The sequence below is a fragment of the Lissotriton helveticus genome, chromosome 11 (genome assembly GCF_964261635.1).
Source record: "Lissotriton helveticus chromosome 11, aLisHel1.1, whole genome shotgun sequence".
Classification (NCBI taxonomy): domain Eukaryota; kingdom Metazoa; phylum Chordata; class Amphibia; order Caudata; family Salamandridae; genus Lissotriton; species Lissotriton helveticus.
The window spans coordinates 1,001,581,155-1,001,604,745 of NC_136072.1; the positions used below are offsets into that span (position 1 = coordinate 1,001,581,155).

The 23,591-nt window shown below is 46.5% G+C and overlaps 1 protein-coding gene across 3 annotated transcripts in view; it reads left to right on the plus strand.

Moving 5' to 3' along the window:
* KCTD10 (potassium channel tetramerization domain containing 10) overlaps positions 1-23,591 on the plus strand; it is a 64,795-nt gene that overhangs the window by 2,907 nt on the left and 38,297 nt on the right. For all 3 annotated transcript variants that reach the window (XM_078667368.1, XM_078667369.1, XM_078667370.1), the window contains one exon: positions 3,276-3,489. In XM_078667368.1, the coding sequence (XP_078523494.1) occupies positions 3,276-3,489 (214 nt within the window). Of the gene's footprint in view, positions 1-3,275; positions 3,490-23,591 lie in introns of those variants that run through there.

Consider the following 23,591-nt stretch of genomic DNA (forward strand, 5'->3'; position numbering starts at 1 on the left):
GGTAGCTCTCACCCACCGTTTGGTGGCATGCTTCACCATAGGGTAGATCCTCATGCCTGTAGCCGTGGTCACCAGCGTGGTCTGTAATCCTGCTTAACATGGGAGCCCTTTTGGATGTTTTACCAGCAGAGGGTGCATGATGAGTATAGTCTGTGTGGTGATGGTGGAAAGGTTGTCCCCACTTCTGTGATATAGAGATGCAATACTGTTAAAAAAAAAAACTCATGGCAGACAACAAACTATTATGTCCCCATATGATATAGTTAAAATAGAGGGGAATAATTAAACCCTTGCAGCTGGTCAACATGCTAGCCCTTTTTTTGTAGGACAAAAGTTGTGATTCTGTGTGTGCAGAGCCTGATTGGACAATACTGAAAAAATGAGCCACAGTAACCTACTCTTGAAGTGCAGGAGCACATGCAGTTGTTTAGATTAATGATATTCGGTACCAAAAGCTTAGTAGGCAGAGTTGCAAACAGAAAGCTTAGGAGTGGCAGCTGAGTTGCCCAGAATTCAGGGGAGAGATCTCCACCTCTGAATCCAGGCAATATGATTTGAGGTCCTTGGAATGGGTAATACCATGCAAAACTGGGATTATGGGGTCCCTTACAATCCTGGGACTGGACTACAGACATTTCCCACCTACTAGCAGCTGGAAAATGTCACGGAAACCGCGGATGGATTAACCGGGTGCAGATTTGCACCTGATGAAAGAGGGCCCAAAACTCCTGCATCTGGTAATTTTGGTAATGCTGTACTGACCCGTTTAGGTCTGGCTAGAGTGGTATACATTCCTCTCCTCTCCAAAAGGATACCACTCTGACCAGTAATGAAGGCTATAGAGAACAAGAATATGCAATGCAATAGGTCTCGCTTTTACGCAAGTGTAAACCATTTGCTTTGTAAATGATAATGCCTTTTATTTATGTTTTGGTTTTTAAAACCTAAATAAAAGGCATTGCCATTTACAATGCCAATAGCTTAAACTTGCGTAAATGCGAGACCTAGTGCATTGCAAATGCTTGTTGTCCGTGTTATGATGAATTAAGATGGATGGGTCGGTGGAGATTTCCTGTGCAATAACACACAATAACTTTAAAGGAGAACCTGCTAGGGTCAATGGGTGTAACTCTGTGTCCACATTTAGATTCCGGTACATGTACATGCTGTTCTTTCCACCGCAAAAATAACCCTCCTCTGGCAGCAGTTCATATTATTCTCAGAAACTAGCAAACATTTAAAATGCTAATTTTACTCTGAAATTGTAGCTATCCAAAATGATCCACAAGCGAGGTACGGATTCTTCAACTGTCCTCACGACTAATGATAAACTCGTTAAGTCTTTGGTGGCAATTTATTTGTGAGGTTATCTGCTAAATATGTACATTTACTATTCAATCATTTCCTCTGTTTAGGCACGAGGTTGTGCCGGCACACTTTCTATCACTAGTCACTTGCTCAATGTTTAAGGAAATTCCTGAACAGTATCCGAACACGCTGAGTACGTAGGTGGTAACAGCAGCACGTGTCAATCCTCGCCACAGACACGCCATTGAGACACACCTCCAGCTGCAACAAGCTGTGCTGCGTACGTGTGTTATGTGCAGCCCCTCTCACATGTCTAATCAGCGGTAGTGAAACCTGTTAAGCACGCTCACCTCAGGCAGCCAGTCGCCCAGCAACCTCGGCCTCCTAACTGGCCATAAAAAGTATAGGACGTGCCCATATTTTGGGGAAAATGTTATGCAAACCCTGTCACCTGCTAAGAGCTTCTCAACATGAATTAACAGAAACTATTAAAGGCGCGCATGGCAGTTTGAAAGTGGATCGCGCCATAAACTAAATAACTATTAAAGGCGCGTGGCTGCTTATAAGCGGACTGCGCCATAAAATAAATAAATAAGCGCGGCCGCTATAAGTGAAGTGGACCACGCAGTAAAGTAAAAAATACATTATTGATATAAGCGGGCGGATGCTGCCATGTCATGGTTGGAAAAGGCGAAGAGCATGAAAAAAAATAGTGCTCACTAACTTATAAAGCAGACTATGTAACACTACCAGTAAAAAGCCCAGTCGTTATTGGAGGTAACAAATGCAGACAAGGCATTACCAAGGAGGGACTAACAAGCCCATTTAGGAATGGAAGCCAGCATTTACAAAGGACAATGACACAAGCCAGTGACAAATATGGGCGGTGAGTAGGAGGGGCTTCCAGTGCATACTCTAATACAGCATGCCTCGCAGAGTGAGCAGCGCATGCGCGCTGCCACTAGGCTTGACTTAAAAAAGGTAGAAAGAAGTCGGAAGTACGGCAACCATATGCAGCAATTGGGATGGATGAGAACGAAAACATACTTATAGGGGTTTCTTACTATTAATTTCAGTTTAACTGGAACAGTGTTTATACCAAAATAAAAATCACAAGGCTTAATATTTGCACCATCACTTTTCTTGTTTTGTCAAATTTGAGCTTTAATCTTGTGATTAAAAAAAAAAAGACACTTTATGCAAGTAAATAATTTATTGTGTCTACATCTGTTTTAATTGTAATCTAGTTAAGAACTTCACATTCTTTGTTTAATACATTGTGTATGTACCTACTACATGTTATTTAGGGTACCTTGTTTTTTACTTCCTGTTTAAATTGCACAAACGTTAGTTATGCATAGAAATTATTTTTGGTGTGTGTCTAACATCATTGTTCATTGTAACGTCTGTCTCGTATAGCCAGGAGCGGCTCCTCCGCTAATGAGGAGGAGCGTTGCCCCACTGTCTTTCAGCACTGCAAAAAAGGAAAAATAAAATGATATTGACGCAATGTTATTATCATTTTATTTTTCCGTGCTGAGGCAGTTTTGCGGGGCCGGGTTGGGCAGCGGAGGGGAGGAGTGGTGGCACTCTAAGTGTGCATGATTGCTTGGCCGGCCAAGCAGTCATGCACACTTTGCATGTTTACCACCGGCTGTATTGTACAGCATGCATGGAGAACATGCCCAGTCTCCCTGGTCCTGTCTGAGCGCCGAACCACAGAGCTCAAACCAATGGCAAAGCTGCATTGCAACATTGTGATTGGCTTTGGAGAGCTTGTGTGCTTCCTGCTTAAACAGAAGGAAGAGGACAGAGGAGAGGCTGCGCGTGGCCGGTAAGTTTTTTTTTGGGGGGGGGGGGGGGGGGTTTACCCTCCCGCCCCACTACTGTTTTCCAGGAGCAGCTGGCACTGCATATAGCTACTAAAAAGTTTGCAAACTGATGATGGAATTGACCTTTTATTGTAGGAAGAGATGTCGGGAGAAAGTGTGGTGAGTACTGCGGTGCCAGCAGCCACAACTCGCACCACCTCCTTCAAAGGTTCGAGCCCAAGTTCCAAATATGTAAAATTGAATGTCGGAGGAGCCCTTTACTACACCACCATGCAGACCTTGACCAAGCAGGACACCATGCTGAAAGCCATGTTCAGTGGTAGAATGGAGGTCCTTACAGACAGTGAAGGTAAAACAATTATTTGATTAAAAAACAAATCTTTGGGTTTAGCATTCAATAACCAGCATTTTAACTGGATAATCATACGGTTTGTATAAGTCTTTAAATTGTTGAAAAATAAAATTGTAAAGTAAACCTTGGGGGTTCAGTTAGGAGCTGTCATATGGCAACATGTGTTCCTATCAATTGTTTAAATGTTTTATGCTTATTACTAGGGGCCCTATTTATTAGAGTCTGTTGGATATAAGACACCTGCCAAAAAGTGTCAGATATTTAGTATTTCTTAATTAGAGTTTATAGGACCTTAATACACTTTAACTAGGGCAGACAAAAAATCCACCACTTTTCAGAAAATGTTCCACATTCTCCAAAGTTTAGATAATGCCGTAAGTTTCTTATGCATAAAGAGTGACACTCTAAAAGGTAAACCTGGCAATGCTGGTAGTAGGGAAAATAGTGCAGGCATTGTTTTAACTTTGCATCAATTCACCATGCAAAATATGCACTGGGAAAGATAAAGAGCATAAAACATCCATATGTGGGTGCAAAGAAGTGATGACAAAGGTTTTTAGGTCTCGCACCTGGCGACGCAGCGCGAACGCTGTCGCCAGTGAGACCTATAGTGGTCTACTATGCTTTTAAGGGCTTGCAAGGGCGACAGGAGATGGACACGCACAGGCTGCAGGCCGGATCGGATCTGTGGATGCGCACGCTCACCACGTACAGTTACGGCCTGTGCCCATCTCCTGTCTCCCTTGCAAACCTCCTACAGTTACTTTCACTTTCCCTCCCCCCTCGGCTCCACGGCCCGTCAACGCGCCCCAAAGGTCTCCACCACCCCACTGCCCCCCAGCACCCAGATCTGTCCCATCCGCAGGGGTCGTAGCTCTCCTTACCTGTGTAGGTTTCGCCTTCCCGCACCGCAGCCACAAGTCGAAGTAAAGTCCAGAGGATCGCATCTAGCTCCCGCGCCATGGCTGCTGGCGGCAGCGGGAGGCACCCCTGCGCCCCATCGTTCCACCCGCGCGTTCTCCTGAGGCTCAGGCTCCCTCTCGGCTGCCCGCGTGCCCCCCGCACAACTCCTTGGTCCGCCAGCAACTCTTTGCCCGTGCGCTCGTCTCGCACTCCAGCAACCGCGCCGCTGACGTCAGCCACACGTGAGCTCTTCTCCCACACCGGGCCACTAGAAGGCGCGTGCCAGCAACAACAGCTGAAGGCAGGGCGAGCTCCCACTGGGTACAGAGCGCGCGCGATCAAGTGGGAAAGAATAGACTAGAACTTGTTTAACCTGCTGTCCGATTATCTTCGAGGTAAAGCCATCATTTCTTTTGTTCTGCAAATTCGAAATGTACTTCTTTCATATTGACCAGGCTGCGTTTTTAATGCAATGAACCACATGTGAAAGACACCCCCACCCTAAGCCAAGTCAAAGCACCATGTCACATTCACCATTCCGGGCTTTGTCATGTTGATGACTGAGCGCAGAGCAAAAATGGCCGCAATGCTCAAGTGGTCCAATATGTGGACAGAATTATAATCAAATGTAATGCAAAAGTGGAGTCTGATGGGTATCGCACTGGCGCATTAATGACAAAAGAATGTAGGTTAAGAGAGGAGGGTATAGATAGTAGAAGGTCAAAGTAGAAATAGAGAGAGGGGTGGAGGCGAGGTATGTAAAGGTGAACATAGAAAGAGTTCCATAAGAAGAAAGTAATGATGAAGTCAAAGGTAAAGAAACCGTTTAGAAGATCAAGTTTTGAAATCATTACAAGTGGAACAATTGTCAAAGTAGAAAACATTTTCAGTACAACATGTGTGAATAAATAGACATTCAGGAGTTGTAAAAAATACAGACTGGATAATGTGGTAATGTTCAAGAACCCAGGAAGTATTGTAGCTCATGGTCCATGTTAAGCCTGTGCTTGACTGCCTGGAGTCGTATAATCCAGGTGGCTTCCAGTCTTCTTAGTTTTAATTCACGGTTCCCACCTCTGGCACCTGGTTCCATGACATCAATATCATAATAGCTGAGACTTTTGTTCGGTCCTTGTGTAGTACAGTTGTTAATGTGTGAAGCCATGGGGTATCTGACATCCCCATTGTGCATCACCCTCACATGTTCCATGATACGTTCTTTCAAAGCTCTGATAGTACTGCCCACATAGTATTTTTTACAGGTACATTCAATGATGTATACGACATATCGGGTGTTACAATTGATGTTTCTGGTGATTTGAAACTTACGGTTCTTCCTATCCGTGAATTCTTTTGTTCCATTACGTGCCCATTTGCATACTCCACAGCAACCACACTTGTGGAAGCCAATGGAGTAAGTGTTAAGCCAGGAGGGAGTGACGGTGGCAGTTGGAACCGTGGGACTCAGTCTGTTCTTCAGTGTCCTGCCTCTTCTGAACGTGAATTGAGGTCTAGTTGGGATATGCTCTTTGAGTACGTTATGGTTGAGTAATGTTTTCAGGTGTTTGTTGCAGCTTTGTATCATGACCACACTGGCGTCATTGTAGTCTGTGATCACCCTTACTGATTGTTTGGTTGGAGGCGCCCTGGGCTTTGGCGACGAGTGTATTCTCCCTTTTGATGGTTCCAATTCTTGCTGCTGCTTTCTCTATCGTGGCTTGTTTGTAGCCTTGTTTAGCGATTCTTTTTTTCATGTCTTTGAGGCAGTTGTTAAATTCAGTGTCTTCACTGCAATTGCGTCTTGCCCGTGTGAATTTACCAAATGGAATTGTCTCTATTTGATGCATGGGGTGTGAGCTGTTCACATGTAGAAGTGCATTGCACGACGTCTCTTTGCGAAATAGTCTGCTGTGTAGGGTATTGTCCGCTACATATAATTCGATGTCTAAGAAAGAGATGCGTGAGGGGCTGGAATGGCAGATGAATTGCATCTCCATGTTGTTGGTGTTTAGATGTAAACAGAAGGCATCTAGTTGGTTTTGGGATCCAGACCATAGTGGAAGGCAGTCGTCAATGTACCTGCCCCAGTAGATTATATATTCCGTCCATTCAGCGCCTTTGGGACCCCATATTCCGTGTGTTATATATCGCAGTCCCCATGACCCATAGCAGGATACCTTATTGTTTAACTGAGTTATATCAGGAGGATGTATCACCCCACCCCCTTCTTATCCGAAGGTCCGTCTCAACTCTTTAGGTCCAACAGGTTACTCTTCTCTGTATCTTGTTTGTTTATTGTATTCTTTCTAATGTACAGCTAGAGGTGTAGTTGATATTTGATTTGGAGAAGATGTCTTGTTTGTAGTACCTTTTTCAAAGTCTTGAGAGTGCGATTTTCAGGTCTCAACTAAGCAGGTCATGCGTTGTCTCTTCGAGACATGCTGTATCTAGAATAGGCACATAAAACAAAAATTACAATCCATAGAGGGGTTGGGTGTGCGGCTGGTGATAAAGTCAATATTTAGTTTTTCAAATGAGTCTTTATTTTCAATCCGTTAGTTCTCACAGAATTTGAGATTTTACGGTCAGACAACGCATTTCATTCTCATGATGAGAGCTTCGTCAGGGCTCAGTAGGCGAGTATCTTTTCGTTGAAGTAAAAAGCGATCCCTCGGTCAAGAGTGTTCCAGGTAATTACTCGCTCATTCTGGCAGGAGAACTTCTAATCTGAGATTTAATACTGAGGCCGACCGAGGCACTGCGATATCCTGAGTGCTTCCAGAGTAATTACCTGGAACACCGACTTGACAGATGGATCGCTTATTCATCGTAAAATTAACACTGCACAATCAATTTATGTTCTATGTATTATATGTAATATAATTTGGAATTTTGTATTGTTATGTGTACTATATTTTTTCAGTCACGAGCATTGTAATTTTTGTTCTATGTGTACTTTGTGTATTATTCCTGTTTGATTTCTATATATATATATATATATATATATATATATATGATATTATTTTCTAATTTGAGTTTTTTGTTTATGTATATGGTCAGTGTGATGTTTTGATGAATCATTAATTGATGGTCCTCCCTTTGTGAGGACACAGTGATACAAAAAAAAGGTCTCTTTCGTGGCAGAACCACTGTCCATATACCGTATCTATCCCCAGGTTCTGCATGTGACTGTGTTACCCCATTGTTGTTATTGATGTATCTGGAATAAGGGACTTGAGCACAGCCCATCTTTTTAATTGGCTCTTTTTACTGTCCTTCGTAAATGGCTACTTTCTTTGGGTAATATGCTCAGTAGTCCCTCCTTTTCTACTTTTGTAACCTCTCATGAGGACTGCCTCTGTTAGATGTACTGTTACTCATCATGTTTTTTAATACTTTACAAGCAGTCTTTATTTATTGTTGCTTTTTCAGGCTCAGGATCTCGCTCACGCCCGTGCTGGCTCCCTCTTTTAGGGATGCAGCTGCCTTCTCCTCCTCCCTCTTGTTTGCTGTTGTTTTTGTTTTTTCAAAGTCAGTTGCGCTGCCGGCCAAAGACTTATCTTGATTTATTTTTCCCGTATTGGAGCAGCCCTCACTTCATCTTTAAGGATGGCGTCCGCGCACCTTTCTTTAGTTGTGCGCAGCTCGCTTAACTCTACTTTTACAACATCCTACTTTTTTTGCAGGGTGGCATGCTGCACTTTATCTTTAACAATGGTGGTCGCCCGCGTTTCTTTTGTTATGCGCAGCTCGACCACCACTTTATTTGCTTCGGCCATGGTGCCAGTAAGACTGCAGCGGCCAGTTCTGAATTTCGGCTGCTGAGTAATGCTTGCTGTTTTCTCACGCTTTGCTTTTCTGCACGTGAGACTGTAATTGAATTTGCACTGTTTAGGGGTGTTGTAAAATGTTATTTTTGAAAAGTCAAGTTATCTGCTTTTAAACGTTTTATTGTTCTTACATACTCTGCGGCACTCCTGGCTTCCTTATTTTGCCTTGCGATCCCACTGTGAGACGCCATTTTGGTGGTTTAGCACTTCAGTGTTTTGAATCGCTTTAACTCGGTGTGCCTCATGCAGCATGGTTGACTAAGGGATCTCAGGCACTCAGGCGTTGCTTGTTGGCAAAGCCCAACAAGTGCCAGAAAACTCCGGGGAACCTCACGGTCTCTCAGGAATAGTCCTACATTCTTTTCCAGAATCCTGCGCCATTCTTAGTAGTCGCTACTCCTGCCAGGTGCTTGACACCCGCAAAAAACACAGTTGATGGACAGAATGTAGAACAATGTCATACATTCACCCCAGTACAAGGATCTGGGCCTAAATCCATCGTTTTTTTGCACTCCTCACCACCCTGGGTTAGACACTGGCTATATGCAAATCAGCTCTGACCCTGTGCCTCATGGGAACAGTCCAGTCCGAACTACCAAGCCATGTCTTTCCCAGACCGGAATCAAGCATCCAAGGACCGGTTTCTGGCTATCAGCCTTCATCAGCCTGGATAGCTTGACTCCAGTGGTGTGGAGAGCCTGGGACTCACGTCTGAGCATACCCAGCCTACTCGGGGTGAAAATTGCAAAAAACACAGTTGATGGACAGAATGTAGAACAATGTCATACATTCACCCCAGTACAAGGATGTGGGCCTAAATCCATCGTTTTTTTGCACTCCACACCACCCTGGGTTAGACACTGGCTATATGCAAATCAGCTCTGACCCGGTGCTTGACACCCACCATAGACACATGGCGCTCCCACCGAAATACCTCCAAATGAAGAAAACTGGCATCCAAAACTAGCTCAACACCAACTTGCTTTGATACAGCTACGGTAAAGCTAATGACATATTACAGTAATGGACACAGAGCTCCATGGGTGTAGGTGGGTCATCGGTGATATATGATTTTGCTGACATTGGTGCCCTTTAGGGACAGAAGAGGCAAGTTTTTGCTTTTTTTATTTACTTTTTGAAACTTCACTCGCTTAAACATTAAATCTTCAAAAATGTACTTTTTAAATTATTGGTATGTCGATGTGTTAGAGCGCAAGCTGGCATTGATTTGCTTACTGTGTCCAAGCTATTGCGCTAGTGTTGGGACCTCTGACATATTTGTATACGCGATTCTCTGCAGTAAAGTCTTTTAACCCACAGATGTACCTCACTTGTATTAGAACTTGTGTGACAAATCTCTTTAAATCAAACCTGTGCAGCAAGTTTATTATTCTCTTGAACGTTCTTACCTAGAATCGAATCTTTCAGAAAGGAAAACATACCTATTTAAAACAGGGACCTGCAGAGTTCAAACTTAACTCCGCGTTTGGCTTGTTAACCCATTGCGCTATCTCGTACGCATTGAAGCCTATGACGTGCAGTTTACACAAACAATTCTGCAACAGGGTTATTGCTTCCATGTGGTATTTCATTGGAATTTTAACCGAGTAGTAATTTTAATGTTTCAGCTAGAAAAAACATATTTTTTGGTAAACTTTGCTAATTACTCAACTGCTGATGGATTATGTAGCAAATACGCAAAATCCATGATTATGCAGGAAATACCACCACCACAGAATCACATAATTTCACTGGCCCTGCATATAGTATTTTGCTCAGAGGTGCCTTTGGCCCCCCCTAGACCACTTACAACTTTGGGTCTTGTTCACCATTTCGCCACCCCTGCGAACGGCAGAGGCAAGCATGTATTCCTCACTTGCACTACATGACCCAGTGTGTAGTAATTGTATAGGTATTCAATCCCTACAACACATGACCCAGGATAATATGTTGCGTGGCTAAACACTTAAAAGGTCCCAAAGGCGAGAGTGATTCAATCAATCAGGGAATTTGTAAAGCGCACTACATACCCGTGAGGGTCTCAAGGTGCTGGGGGGAGCTGCTACTGATCGAAGAGCCAGGTCTTGAGAAGTCTTCTGAGGGCCTGTAGGTCTTGGGTCTGTCGTAGGTTGATGGGGAGGGTGTTCCAGGTCTTGGCGGCAAGGTGGGAGAAGGATCTGCCGCCAGTGGTCGTTTTAAGGATGCAGGGGTCCGTAGCGAGAGCGAGGCTGGCTGAGCGGAGGCTGTGGGTGGGGGTGTAGAAGCTGAGTCGTGTGCTGAGGTATGCTGGTCCGGCGTTGTGTAGGGCTTTCTGTGTGTGGGTAAGGAGTTTGAAGGTTATCCTCCTGTTGACGGGGAGCCAGTATAGGTCTCTCGAGTGGGGGGTGATGTGGCTGCGTCGGGGGATGTCGAGGATCAGTCATGCCGAGGCGTTCTGGATGCGTTGCAGCCGTCTCAGGAGCTTGCTTGTTGTTCCTGCGTAGAGTGCATTTCCGTAGTCCAGCCTGCTGGTGACTAGGGCTTGGGTGACGTTTTTTCTCGTTTCAGAGGGGATCCACTTGAAGATCCTGCGGAGCATTCAGAGGGTGTTGAAGCAGGATGCGGCGACGGCGTTGACCTGCTTGGTCATGGAGAGGGTGGAGTCGAGGATGACCCCTAGGTTGCATGCGTGGTCGGTGGGTGCTGGAGCTGTTCCCAGGGAGGTAGGCCACCCGTAGTCGTCCCAGGCTGAGTGGGTGGAGCCGAGGATGAGGACCTCCGTCTTGTCAGAGTTAAGCTTCAGCCTGCTGTCCGTCATCCATTCGGCGGCGGCCTTCATTCCCCTGTGGAGGTTGGCTTTGGCGGTGAGAGGGTCTTTGGTGAGGGAGATGATCAGCTGGGTGTCATCGGTGTAGGAGATGATATTGAGGCTGTGCTGTCGGGCGACGTGGGCGAGTGGTGCCATGTAGATATTGAACAACGTCGGGCTGAGTGAGGATCCTTGTGGTATGCCGCAGATGATCTCGGTGGTCATGGAGCGGAAGGGTGGGCGGCGGACGCTCTGGGTTCTGCCGGAGAGGAAGGATGTGGTCCAGGCCAGAGCCTTCTCTTGGATTCCGGCGTCGTGGAGGCGTGCTCTTAGGGTGCGGTGGCAGACCGTATCGAAGGCGGCTGATAGGTCCAGAAGGATGAGAGCAGCTGTTTCTCCTTTGTCCATCAGGGTCCTGATGTCGTCGGTGGCGGCGATGAGGGCGGTTTCGGTGCTGTGGTTGCTGCAGAAGCCAGACTGGGATGGGTCCAGGATGTTGTTGTCTTTGAGCTAGCGGGTCAGTTGTCTGTTGGCGATTTTCTCTGTGGCTTTCGCCGGGAACGGGAGCAGGGAGATAGGACGGAAGTTCTTGAGGTCCTTGGGGTCCGCCATGGGTTTCTTGAGTAAGGCGTTGATCTCGGCGTGCTTCCAGCTCTCCGGGAAGGTTGCTGTCTCGAAGGAGATGTTGATCGCTTTCCGGAGATGGGGGGGCGATGACTGTGCTGGCTTTGTTGAAGACGTGGTGTGAGCATGGGTCGGACGGGGATCCCGAGTGGATGGAGTTCATGGTCTTAATGGTGTCTTAGTCGCTGACGTTGGACCAGGAGATCAAGCGGATGGTGGTCGCAGGGGCTGTGGGCTCGGCGGTGGACGTGGGGGTCGTGGTGTTGAAGCTGTCGTGAATGTCGGCGATCTTGCGGTGGAAGAAGGAGGCCAGCGAGTCGTACAGGTCTTGAGATGGGGGAATGTCGTTGGTGTTGGAGCTGGGGTTGGAGAGTTCTTTCACGATGTTGAAGAGCTCTTTGCCGTTGTGTGCATTGTTATCCAGGCGGTCCTTGAATGCGGTCCTCTTGGCGGTCCTGATGAGTTGGTGGTGTCTGCGGCTGGCGTTCTTGTGGGCTGTGTAGCTGTGTGGTGATCGTTCGCGGAGCCAGTTCTTCTCCAGTTTCCTACAGGTGCGCTTGGAGGTCTTAGGTGAACCATGTGGCTTTCTTGTTGGAGTTGTTGGAGGCGGGGGTCCTGAGTGGAGCGAGGGTGTCGGCGCAGTCGTTGATCCACTGTTTGAGGTTGAGGGCGGCGGTGTCTGGGTCGGTGGTGTCTGCGGGTGGTCTCAGGGCGAGGGTGGTGGTCAGCTGGTCTTCGGTGACCTTGCCCGCACGTGGCATCTGTTGGGTGCGGTGGTGCATGGTGGGTTTCCTGAAGGTGAAGTGGATGCGGACGCATCTGTGGTCAGTCCAGTGGGGTCCGGTGGTGTGGTTGAAGGAGACGTGGGGACTTGCGGAGAAGATGGGGTCAAGCGTGTGTCCAGCGGCGTGGGTGGGTGTTGTCACGAGCTGTCTGAGTCTGAGGTTGTCGATCAGGGCGGTGGAGTTGGCATCGTTAATGTTAATGTTAGGTGGTGTTTTATATAGCGCTCGGCTACTCAGAGGAGTGTCCCGGCGCTTTTATGACCTACAGTGGAAACAGGGTGGCCGGCGGAGAGGGGGCAGGCCTACTGAGCGAAAAGCCAGGATTTTAGGTCCTTCCTAAAGGCCAACAATTTGGTATTGCTGCGAAGAGTAATCAGCAGGGTATATCAGAGCTGAGGCGCTTGAAAGACCGGCCACCAGTCCGTACTCTTCTTATGACTGGGACTGAAGCCAGAACCTGCGACTCTGACCTCAGAGATCTGGCAGGCTGATAGAGAGCCAGCCGCTTCTGAATGTATTTGGCCCCGGTAGCATAAAAAGCCTTGTGGGCCAAAGTAAGTGCCTTGAAAACTATCCGTTTCCGGATAGGCAACCAGTGAAGACGCTCTGGCTCACCTATGTAGGCCAAAAATGGCCCGAGCCGCCGAGTTCTGAACCACCTGTAGACGTTGGAGAAGGTACTCCGGCAGGCCCAAGTGACAGGACATTGGCATAATCAAGCCGCGATCCAATAAGGGCTTGCACCGTAGTTTTCCTGTGCGCCAACGAGAGCAAGGGAAGGAACTTGCGGAGCATCTTAAGGAGGCCGAAGCATGTTCCTGCTAGGCCAAGAATCTGGGACTTCAGCGTTAAGCCGTTATCGATTTTAACTCCAAGGTTCTTGGCCATCGTAGATGCAGCCGATGGAGGAAACATATTTACAGGCCACCAATCCTGCCAGCTTGGATCAGACCGACAGCCGAAAAAGAGCACCTCCGATTTGTCTGAATTACACTTGAGGCTGTTTAGCTGGAACCATTTAAAAACAGCCCCAAGGCACCCTCGGATGTTCTCACCGTCGAACTCAGACCCCTTCCCGCACGTGAAGAGGAGCTGAGTGTCGGTCGGGACGGTGTCAAAGGCCGCCGACAGGTCGAGCATTACCAACATGGCCTTTCCTCCTGCATCCAATACCTCCTTGATTGCCTCCGTAACTTTCAGCAGCGCCGTCTCGGTGCTCAAGTTGGTACGGAAGCCGGATTGAGTGGAATGTAACATATTGTGGCTTTCAAGAAACTCTAGAGGGATGTATGTACGTGTTTCTCCACGATTTTAGCAAAGGCTGGCAAGAGGAAAATAGGCCTATAGTTAGCATAGACCTCCGGATCCAAGCTGGGCTTTTTTAGTAACGGGATGATCATAGCTTGCTTCCAGACTGAGAGAAAGGTTCAGCACGGGATTAACAAGAAGATTTATTACCTCAGCTATTTTAGCCAAAAATGTGGCTGGGCAGGGATCAAGAGGGGACCCGGACTTTAGTTTAGCTAAGAGCTCCAGTGATGTGGCTACGGCTAGAGGTGGAAATTCCGAAAACGTGGGCTCATAGCTAGAAACCGACCCTGCCCGGGCACTGGAAGCGGGGTCTGCCACTACCCCAGCCAACAAAGAGTCCTGAATGGTCTTAATTTTGCTGGAAAAAAAATTGGCAAGTGAGGACACCCAGGATTGCGAGTGCGCACATAGCGGCGTACTCATTTTAGGGGCAGTAAATTCCCTTACAATTGTAAATATCTCTTTGCAGGAATTGGTGAGCACCTCAATTCTCTTTGAGAGATAAGCTTTCTTCTCAAGCAGAATATCCTGATGATCGGCTTTAATGGAGGCCCTATACGCCACCTTAGCTGTGATGTCATACTGGCGACGCCAGGCCCTCTCCGCAACCTTACACTGCCTCCGTGTCAAGGCCAAGGCTTCCGTGAACCACGGCGCAGAGTCACGTTTGGCAGATTTGTGGGGGGCAATCTCGGGGGCAAGATAATCTAACCTTTCCATAAGCCATGTCTGCATAGAAGCCAGATCTCTCTCTAAAGTCCCAGACAACGGGCATGGGTGAAGTAGAAGCGCCTGAGCCAACATTTCAGGAGAAACCCGATGATAAGCCCGTGGGGCCTGACAAGGCCGTAAAGGGGTACTGCATAGTGGTTTATTGGTGCCTAGGATGTGGAAGTTAACCAAGAAATGGTTCGACCATAGCACAGGAGAAGGGATAGAGATGTCAATGTGAACGGTGGAGAAAACCTGGTCAAGGGTATGGCCTTTGCTGTGAGTGGGTGTATTAAGGTAGGGGGAAAGCCCTAGGGGGGAAGTGATATCACAGATCTTAATAGTATCCACGTCCGCCCCGTCGTCCATATGAATGTTAAAATCCCCCAACACGATACAGTGCTCTGCCCTCAGACACCGTGCCGATACCACTGCATGCAGCTCTTCATAAAAAGAGCCCATGGGTCCCGGTGGCCTATAGATCAATAGCCCTGTGCATGATTGGTGTGGTGACAACAATATGGAAAAGGCCAAGGATTCGCAGCCTGGAATAACGTCCGTAGGGATAATGGAGCATGTAACAGACCTATTCACCACGATTGCCACACCTCCACCCCTGCCCTTCACCCTATCCTGCCTAAAAATAACATAGTCAGGGGGATTGCAGCGGCTATGTCTGGGTTCGAGGCCTCCCCCAGCCACGTCTCTGTGAGGAACAGACAAAAAGGTTCCTCAGTGACCAGAAGCTCATAGATGTCTAAAGCGTGTCTGCTCAAAGATCTTGTGTTAAGGAGCAGACATGAATGCTTGATGGAGGAAGCAATGGTAGCAGAGACTGAGGCGGGGGCATTGCCCGGAAGCCAGCCACAGCCCGGGAATCACTTCTTACCCCTATGCCGCCCAGGAAAGACCATGCAGCAGGTGCTCACCCCATTCTTAAGAGCCAGTAGCTCTGCTGCAGTATACTTCAACATGGTACCCACGTGCACAGGATCTGAAGCCTCCCCGACCGCACCCGTCCGCCTCCGGGGCGCAGACGGGCTTTCCTTCGGCGCTCCTTAGGCGCGAGTTAGGCGAGTCTGCACTGCGCGGATAGAGGACCCACTGATTTTATGCCGTCTCAGCCGAGAAGCGTCAGAGAGAACCGCAACACTAGTCAGCCGACCAGCGTGCCAGGCTCCCCCCAAGATGGCCTCTCCCGCTCCCACCACACTCTTCCTACGAGTCCCAGAGTCCCCAGCGGCACCTAATCGGCCGTGAGGAAGGGAACCACACAATGTAGGCTCCTGCGCGGCGTCACCGGCACAGTAAGGCAAAGAGGAGGGCTACGCAGGGCAGGAGCGCAAAAGCAAAGGCAAGGCAGAGCAAGATGTTACCCGGCTACCGCCTCAGATAACGAAAAGGAAAAAGGGTGAAAATAAAATACACAGTAAAAGCACAGTGCAAATAGTTCAAATACAGCGCTAGCAATCAGCGCGGAACACGTCTTCAAAAAGAGGCAGTTTTTTTAAGCTAATGTTCAGCAGCAATAGCACCCACTCGCCCGCACTCAACAACCGCAGTAGGCAAAGCGGGGGGGTCAAGGTGGAAGTTTAGGTCCCCGAGGAAGATGTAGTCCGTGGAGGCGAGTGCGTGGGTGCTGATGAAGTCGGCGATGGAGTAGCTGAACTGTGGTCGGGGTCCGGGCGGTCTGTAGACGAGGGTTCCTCTGAGGGTGGTGTTGGGGTCGGTGTGGATCTGAAAGTGCAGGTGCTCGGCGGTGTTGAGGGTGTCGTCAGTGTTGGTCGAGACTCTGATGGTGTTCTTGTGGACGATAGCGATTCCACCTCCCACTCCGTTGGTGCGGTCTCTGCGGGAGATCTTGTAGCCTTCTGGGATGGCTATGGCGATGTCTGGTGCTGAGGTGGTGTTCAGCCAGGTCTCCGTCAGGAAGTCGGGGGCGGTTGAGTTGAGGAGGTCCCAGAGTTCGATGGCGTGTTTGCGAGCGGAGCGGGTGTTGAGGAGGATGCATCGGAGGTGGTTGGGTTCTTTGGTCGACGGTTTGGCGAGCTGGATGCTGGTGAAGCTGCAGTTCTGGCAGGTGAAGGGCCCTTGGGTGCGCTTCGGGGTGGCCCGGTAGCAGGTGTGTTCTCAGCCTGGGTTGAGTGCGTGGAGGGTGCTGGCGTCGTAGTGCATTCGTGTGTCGTGGCGTCTCTGGGGTCCATGGGTTCTGGCGCTAGGCGCAGTCCAGGCGCAGGTGGGCTTGCCTTAGGCGCACCTTCGCTTGCGGCTGCCATAAGAAGGGGAGGTGGGAGGGAGGAGCAGCTGGGGGGGGGGGGGGAAGCGGTCCAATGGGGGCGGGGACGCATTGGCGGGAAGAGGGAACGGCGAGGGAACGGGCACAAAGGAAGGAACAAGCACAGGCAAAGGCAAAAGGCAGCCAAAGACAAACACTGAAACAGAAAAACAGTCGCAAGTAACACAAAAATAACAGTTACAAGGAGAAATGCGAGCGGGCAACAAACAAACCTAAGGCCTTCCACTGGCCACCAGAGATGAGGCACAGGTGGTAGCCTGCGGGTGGAGGCGGGCCTCGAACACCCTCAGAGCAAAGGCAGCAGCTGGGCAAGGAGCACGGGCGCAGTCAGGTCAAGCTGCGCGGTGTGGGGAGCGACCTGCCTGGAAACAGGGTCATGGGTCGCTCTCACTGCCGTGCAGCGGCCGCCATAAGAAGGGGAGGTGGGAGGGAGGAGCAGCTGGGTGGAGGGAGCGGTCCAATGGGGCGGAGGGGTGCGGCCGCAGGGGACGCAGCGGCGGGAGGAGGGATCGGCGCGGGAACGGGCACAAAGGAAGGAACAGGCAAAGGCAAAAGGCAACCAAAAATAAGTACCGAAATATAAAAACTGTCACAAGTAATACAAAAATGACAGTTACAAGGAGAAATGCGAGCGGGCAACAAACAAACCTAAGGCCTACCACTGGCCACCAGGGATGAGGCGCAGGTGGTAGCCTGCGGCTGGAGGCGAGCCTCGAACACCCTAAGAGCAGAGGCAGCAGCTGAGCAAGGTGCACGGGCGCAGTCAGGTGGAGCTGCGCGGTGTGGTGAGCGACCTGCCTGGAAACAGGGTCAAGGGTCGCCTATGCAGTGCTGGTTTGTAATAATCTTAGCTTGATCAGTTCTTACTGAATTGCAAAAAGAGCAACGGTGGTTCTGCATCAGATAGTTCCAGTGAATGTGTGCTGGGTCTGTTTTTGTCTGGTCTGTCTGTTTTGGCTTTTTTGGTATTAATGTTGGCGCCAAGCTGTAGTCGATGAAATGCAAGTATACTCATTCTCTCACTGTAAATAGAGAAGTATGTTTTTTATTTCCATGTATAAAATAACCTATGTAAACATCTTACACAGACATCCGATGTATTGTAGAAGCAAGTGCCTATGACACATTGTGTTTCCACCGCATCCACAGCTACAGTTACGCTTGTTCTTTGCACTGCAGGAAGGAAAGGCCTCTCCTAAAGCCATAATCTTTTCAGCTAATAGGATTACATTTAGCCAGTTTCACAGAGAACTTCTATTGTGGGCAGTTAATAGCTCTGAGAATTCTGGGGGTGGAAACATTACATCATTTCTTTATTGTTTTGGTGCTTTGAGTTATTCTGTAACTTCTTCGAAAAACAAAACGTGCTCAATATTTCGAAATAAGATGCACACATTTTTGTATTAGCAGCACTGTTGTGTATCGAATATGTGATTCAACTGGATGTTTTGGAAGAAAAACATTTATTTTCAAGCTTATGCGTTGATACAGCCATCAAATGTTGGAATTTACATGGAATTGCTAAATTGCCTGGCTTGTTTGCAACTAGCTGCATTTTTATTTGGAGCTGCTATCTCGTTTGATCTTTACTTTCATTTCAACTGCTTCTTATACTCATCTGTGATTTTTAATTCACCAGTGCTGGTTTCTTACTTTTGTTTAGTTTACCTCTCCTTCACTTCCCAACAGGGTCTACTTTGAATTTTTTTTTGTTGGGTAAAAATCAAACCTCTGATAGATAGAGATATATATATATATAATCAGCAGACTGTCTGCTGGATGAGCTGCTCTGCAGCGAGCGAATCCGCCAGTAATCCCGCAGTAAAAAGGAGCAAGCAGCGCAAAAGGCTGTATTATGGACTGCACGGGCGAGTCATTGTACTCCGCTTGCGATTTTGACTGTCTTGTGCCCTTGGCGTGGATCAATGCATGGGACTAAAAGAGGCGAGCATTGAGGAAAATAGAGACGGGAAAGTACTTACTTCTTGGAACTTTCCCTGTCCTCTCTCTATGGAGACATCTATTATCCAATGGGACTCCGCTTCGTTGGTATTTAAATAACACCCAGCGAAAGCTCAATGTTTGAAGGATCCAGCACAATACTGGCATTGAGGAAGGCAACTGCCGAAATGCGTCGCCAGGTGCTGTATTTGAGGACAACGCGTAATGTTGCTGTGCTATATCCGCTTCGGTGCGGAAAAAAATGAAGCGTGCGCAGTTCGGAAGGCTCCCGGCCGTCCGACGCACACACTCAGCTCGACGTCAGACGGCCATTGTCCGTCCGGCGCATTGAAGCGGATATGGTGTGAATAAAGCTTGTTGCAGAGCAACTCCTGCATGTCAGACCCCTTTTAATAGCAGGATTGGTGTTACATAGATCTCAATTTCCTATTCACACACACTATCAATTCAAAATCAGGGTAATGTTGGTCTTAATCCGGTCGGTACAATCAAAAAAATTATTAAGTGTCCACTTCTTCTTGTATGAGCAATTTTTTCTTTTTTATTGCTCAAGATATATCACGCCAGCCGACACGTGTTTCGTCAGAGTGCAGATCGCTCTGACTCTTCAGGGCTGTCTTCTGATAATGGCGTGTGTTGTAATTCCGCTTGACCGGTGATAATTCCAACCCGGTAAGGGTATCTTTTATAGTCTCTGTAATTGTAGATCTTCCCTTTTGTCTGTATCAAATAATTAATGAGTTCTATGCGCCGTAATAGTGCGCAACAACGGAACAGGAACACTCCTTTCGTTTCACTTGATCAATCCAAAAATACTTGCTTAAGTCTCTACATGAAAAGTTTCACGATACAATAGTTCTCCGTAGTTGCACTGTGAAACAACAACGTGAGAGACGCCGGATTCGCGGCCGCACGGAACAGGAGGTCCCAACAAAGTCGGACGTGTCACAGTGCAACTACGGAGAACTATTGTATCGTGAAACTTTTCATGTGGAGACTTAAGCAAGTATTTTTGGATTGATCAAGTGAAACAAAAGGAGTGTTCCTGTTCCGTTGTTGCGCACTATTACGGCGCATAGAACTCATTAATTATTTGATACAGACAAAGGGGAAGATCTACAATTACAGAGACTATAAAAGATACCCTTACCGGGTTGGAATTATCACCGGTCAAGCGGAATTACAACACACGCCATTATCAGAAGACAGCCCTGAAGAGTCAGAGCGATCTGCACTCTGACGAAACACGTGTTGGCTGGCGTGATATATCTTTAGCAATAAAAAAGAAAGAATTGCTCATACAAGAAGAAGTGGACACGTAATAATTTTTTTTGATTGTACCGACCGGATTAAGACCAACATTACCCTGATTTTGAATTGATATTGTGTGTGCATAGGAAATTGTTGTCTAAAATTCAGGTGTTGTGTTGCAACATCTTTTGAGGGGTTGAGAGGGTTTCCCCTTTCCTGTGGCACCACCACCCATAATTGTTTAGCCAAACAGGCAGTCAGGAACACAGCGGAGCGCAAGTTTTTCCCTGAAAGTTAAAACCCTGCATCTTTGTGATTTTTTTTTTGTTATATTGATCTATTTCCTTCAGTTTTTCCACACCCATCTCTGAAAAGTGAATCATTGTTGATGATTATTTTAACATTTGTCATATTGTTTATCAAAAGCTTTTTCCCTAAAAGTTTGTTGATGAATAAGGTTTACTTTTGTTTATATTTGGTAGTAGTTTTTGCAAAGTTCATTCAGGCTTTCCTTTTTTTAATTGGTTTCTTATATAATCCTCGACCAATTCCAAGCACTAAGGAAGAACAGAAAAGATGAAAAGGCGGGAACCCAACTGCTTGAGTCAGCAGTAAATTTTAGGGACTGGAGTGATCACAGTGAAATAGCTTGCATCTCACAAGATGAAGTAATAACGTATTGTGGTTAGCTCAGCCTATCCAGGTGGTCAGGAAAGAGAACAGAAAACATGCTGTGATACAACATTTTTTACCATTGTTTTAACCAAGGACAAACCTTTGCCATTACATTACTGCAAATGACAAGTACGTCACTTGACAGTAAGGCTTAGACCCTTATTCAGTTAATGTGGATTTGGTTGACCGGATTGCATGCAGTATAGTATTTAGGATGGCTGTGCTTTTTGCTTAACATCCCTTATCTGACTGATCCTTGTAGGGACCACTACAGAAGGGGACTAGGAGTATGAAACCTTAGTTGTAAGCATTTTTTCATATTTTTAAAAGGCTTATTTGTGAATGGAGATAGCCAGGGTGGAGTCTGCCTACTTACTGATTTCAGTTGATCTGATATATTTACTGCATAAGAGTCTGTCCTTTGGTAAATCTTACTGGTCATATCATAAGATTGAAAAAACTATGCTCAGATTTGATTCCACAGGGCGATCTATAGGGGCTAGTGTACGATGAGCATTTATAATAGGAGGATCCAAGATTGACCTTTCATTGTATAGCACTAGTCACTGTGCTTCAGCTTAGTTAACGATGGCTAATCCAACAATAAACATTGTTTTGAAAACACTTCTCAAGGAACAAATGTTCCTCCCAAAAAAAAAATCGCCTTGGAGCAAGAGACTTAATTGATTGTGCACAGTGAACAGTGATGACAAGTTTGTGGTGGAAAGACCCTGATGTGTTTTGAATGCTGCAGCAATGTACTGCTCTTGTGAAATATATAATGAACCCTCCGGTTTGTTGTTTATTGATTTTCGTTTGTATTGTTTGCCCTTTATTTTGCTCTACCTAATTTTCAGGAATCGGTTGGACTATTGAAGCTTTTCGAAATATGCTTCATATTTTTCACAGGAGGACATAGTCCCCAATTAAAGCTCCATGCCATAATTAAAATTAAATTTAAAAGGTTGCTTTGCTCATCAAGAATCCACGCTTTTTGGTAAATCGCTAGAGAAACTGTCTACAAAAGGCCATCATGCTCTGCTGAGTCATTCATTGGAATAGGTTTCTTAACTTAACAATGTTTTAGCGATGTTACAGCTCAGACTTTCTATGCGTAAAATTTGGGTTATGTCTCTCAGATCTGTGTACTTTCAAAAATCAACATAGTTCTTTGAAAGATTGTTCCACTGGCAGCCTAAATGTGCATCTTTAACCTTTTAACAGCATAAGTTGGTGCTTATTGGAAAGCCATATAAGGTTGGGTAAGCCTTGGCCAATGAGCTGTTTGGCAAACTGGCTTTTCATACATTCAGATGTTTCCAAACCAGTCTTCATACTTGTGTGAATCAGATCTGATGGCCTACATCTATCTGTGCCAGCTCTTTTAAGCATACCCAAAACACTCCTGTTGGGCCTTTGTTGATCTTTATTTGGAAAATCGCACCCTCTGTGATTCCTTACTCTACTCCCAGCTGATGCCATTAAAATCATAGCTGTGTGCTATCCACTACACTTCATCTTCAATGATGATTGTTTCCTGTGTTAGCATCCTTTCTATGAACAAGGCCTCTGCAATGCTGCGAACATTTTCAGCATAGTTATGGATTTGTCACATAATCTGCAAATTTTAACAATAAAAATGTTTGTAGCTCAAATAGATCAAAAGTTACTAAAAACACTGGGTTTTGTTCCTTTACAGAGTACGGTTCTTGTCAAAGGGCGACTCGCCCCTTTTCTATTGCTTATTGCAGTATTTGGGTGTTAAACTAGTATTAATGAGATGAAACCTTTGCCAAGACAGTATTAACCTATGTAAAAATGACAAAATAAGTAGGCAATACTATCACAAAATGTACCCCGTCCCACTAGATAATTTGCCTCTTCTTGGTGCACAATTTAGTAAATACTGCCACATAATTTTGTCCTCACCTTGGCACATAATTTTAGTGGTCCTGCCTAGGAGTTCAGATCTTTAGATTGCATCTGTTGGAGACTTAAAATGGTGTTACATACACTACATGCACTGTTCAAAAGGAGATCTTGCTTAGGAAGAAACACACCATTTCACTCATTTCATTTCCTCTTTTCTTTTACTAAATATATTTGTATTTATCTCGTCAGGACAGTTGCATTATTAGCAGCACAGATACCTATCCTTCTGTAAGGATTAGCTCACATTTCCCATATTTAGAAATATGGACCCACAATTACTTTCCCCTAGCTCCCACTACCGACATCACTCCATATATAAGCTAAATATGTTTGGTCTAATCATTCTAATACAATTTCCCCAGATCAGGTTAAATAAATAGTCTTTATTCTGTAGTCTTGGTGAAACCAGTTTGAAGGTGACCAGTTTGTTCATCAGTAATATGAGACTTCGGAGTTGTCTTCCCCAGCTCTCTAGGTCTAGATAGCGCAGAATGTAGCAGATGCTGATGTAACTTCTCTGAGGTACAATTTGTAAGCATGTATTCTTTTATCACTAAATTGTAGATCCCTACCTCATAGGTATCTACCTGTTTACCTTTGATCCAGCCTTTCAGTGACTTCACAGAAGCATCTACAAAGTCTATCCATGTATGAGTTGACCCCTTGTGTGTATTTCTAAACTTTTGCCTGTATTCTGTAGGTGTTAGACCAAACCGTTTAATGGTACCCAATGATGGGCACCCACTCTTATCATCCTGAGAGCCAACTCATGAGAGGCTGGTAATTTGTCTAGATCATCCCCCGCCACATACTTTGGTACAATACCCTTCGGTAACCTAAGATCATAGGCAACCCCTGCATTTTCCTCTCTGTCTTTGTTGCTGCCCCCATGTCCTTGAGACTGCAGTCTTAGCTTGTCCCTTCTTTTCTTCAGGGACAGTTTTTCGTCTTCTACGGCCAGCCTCCTCTCTTAAATCTCTAAGAGGCTGTACTGGGCCTCCTATATGTGCTTGGGCCCCCTCACTGAAGTG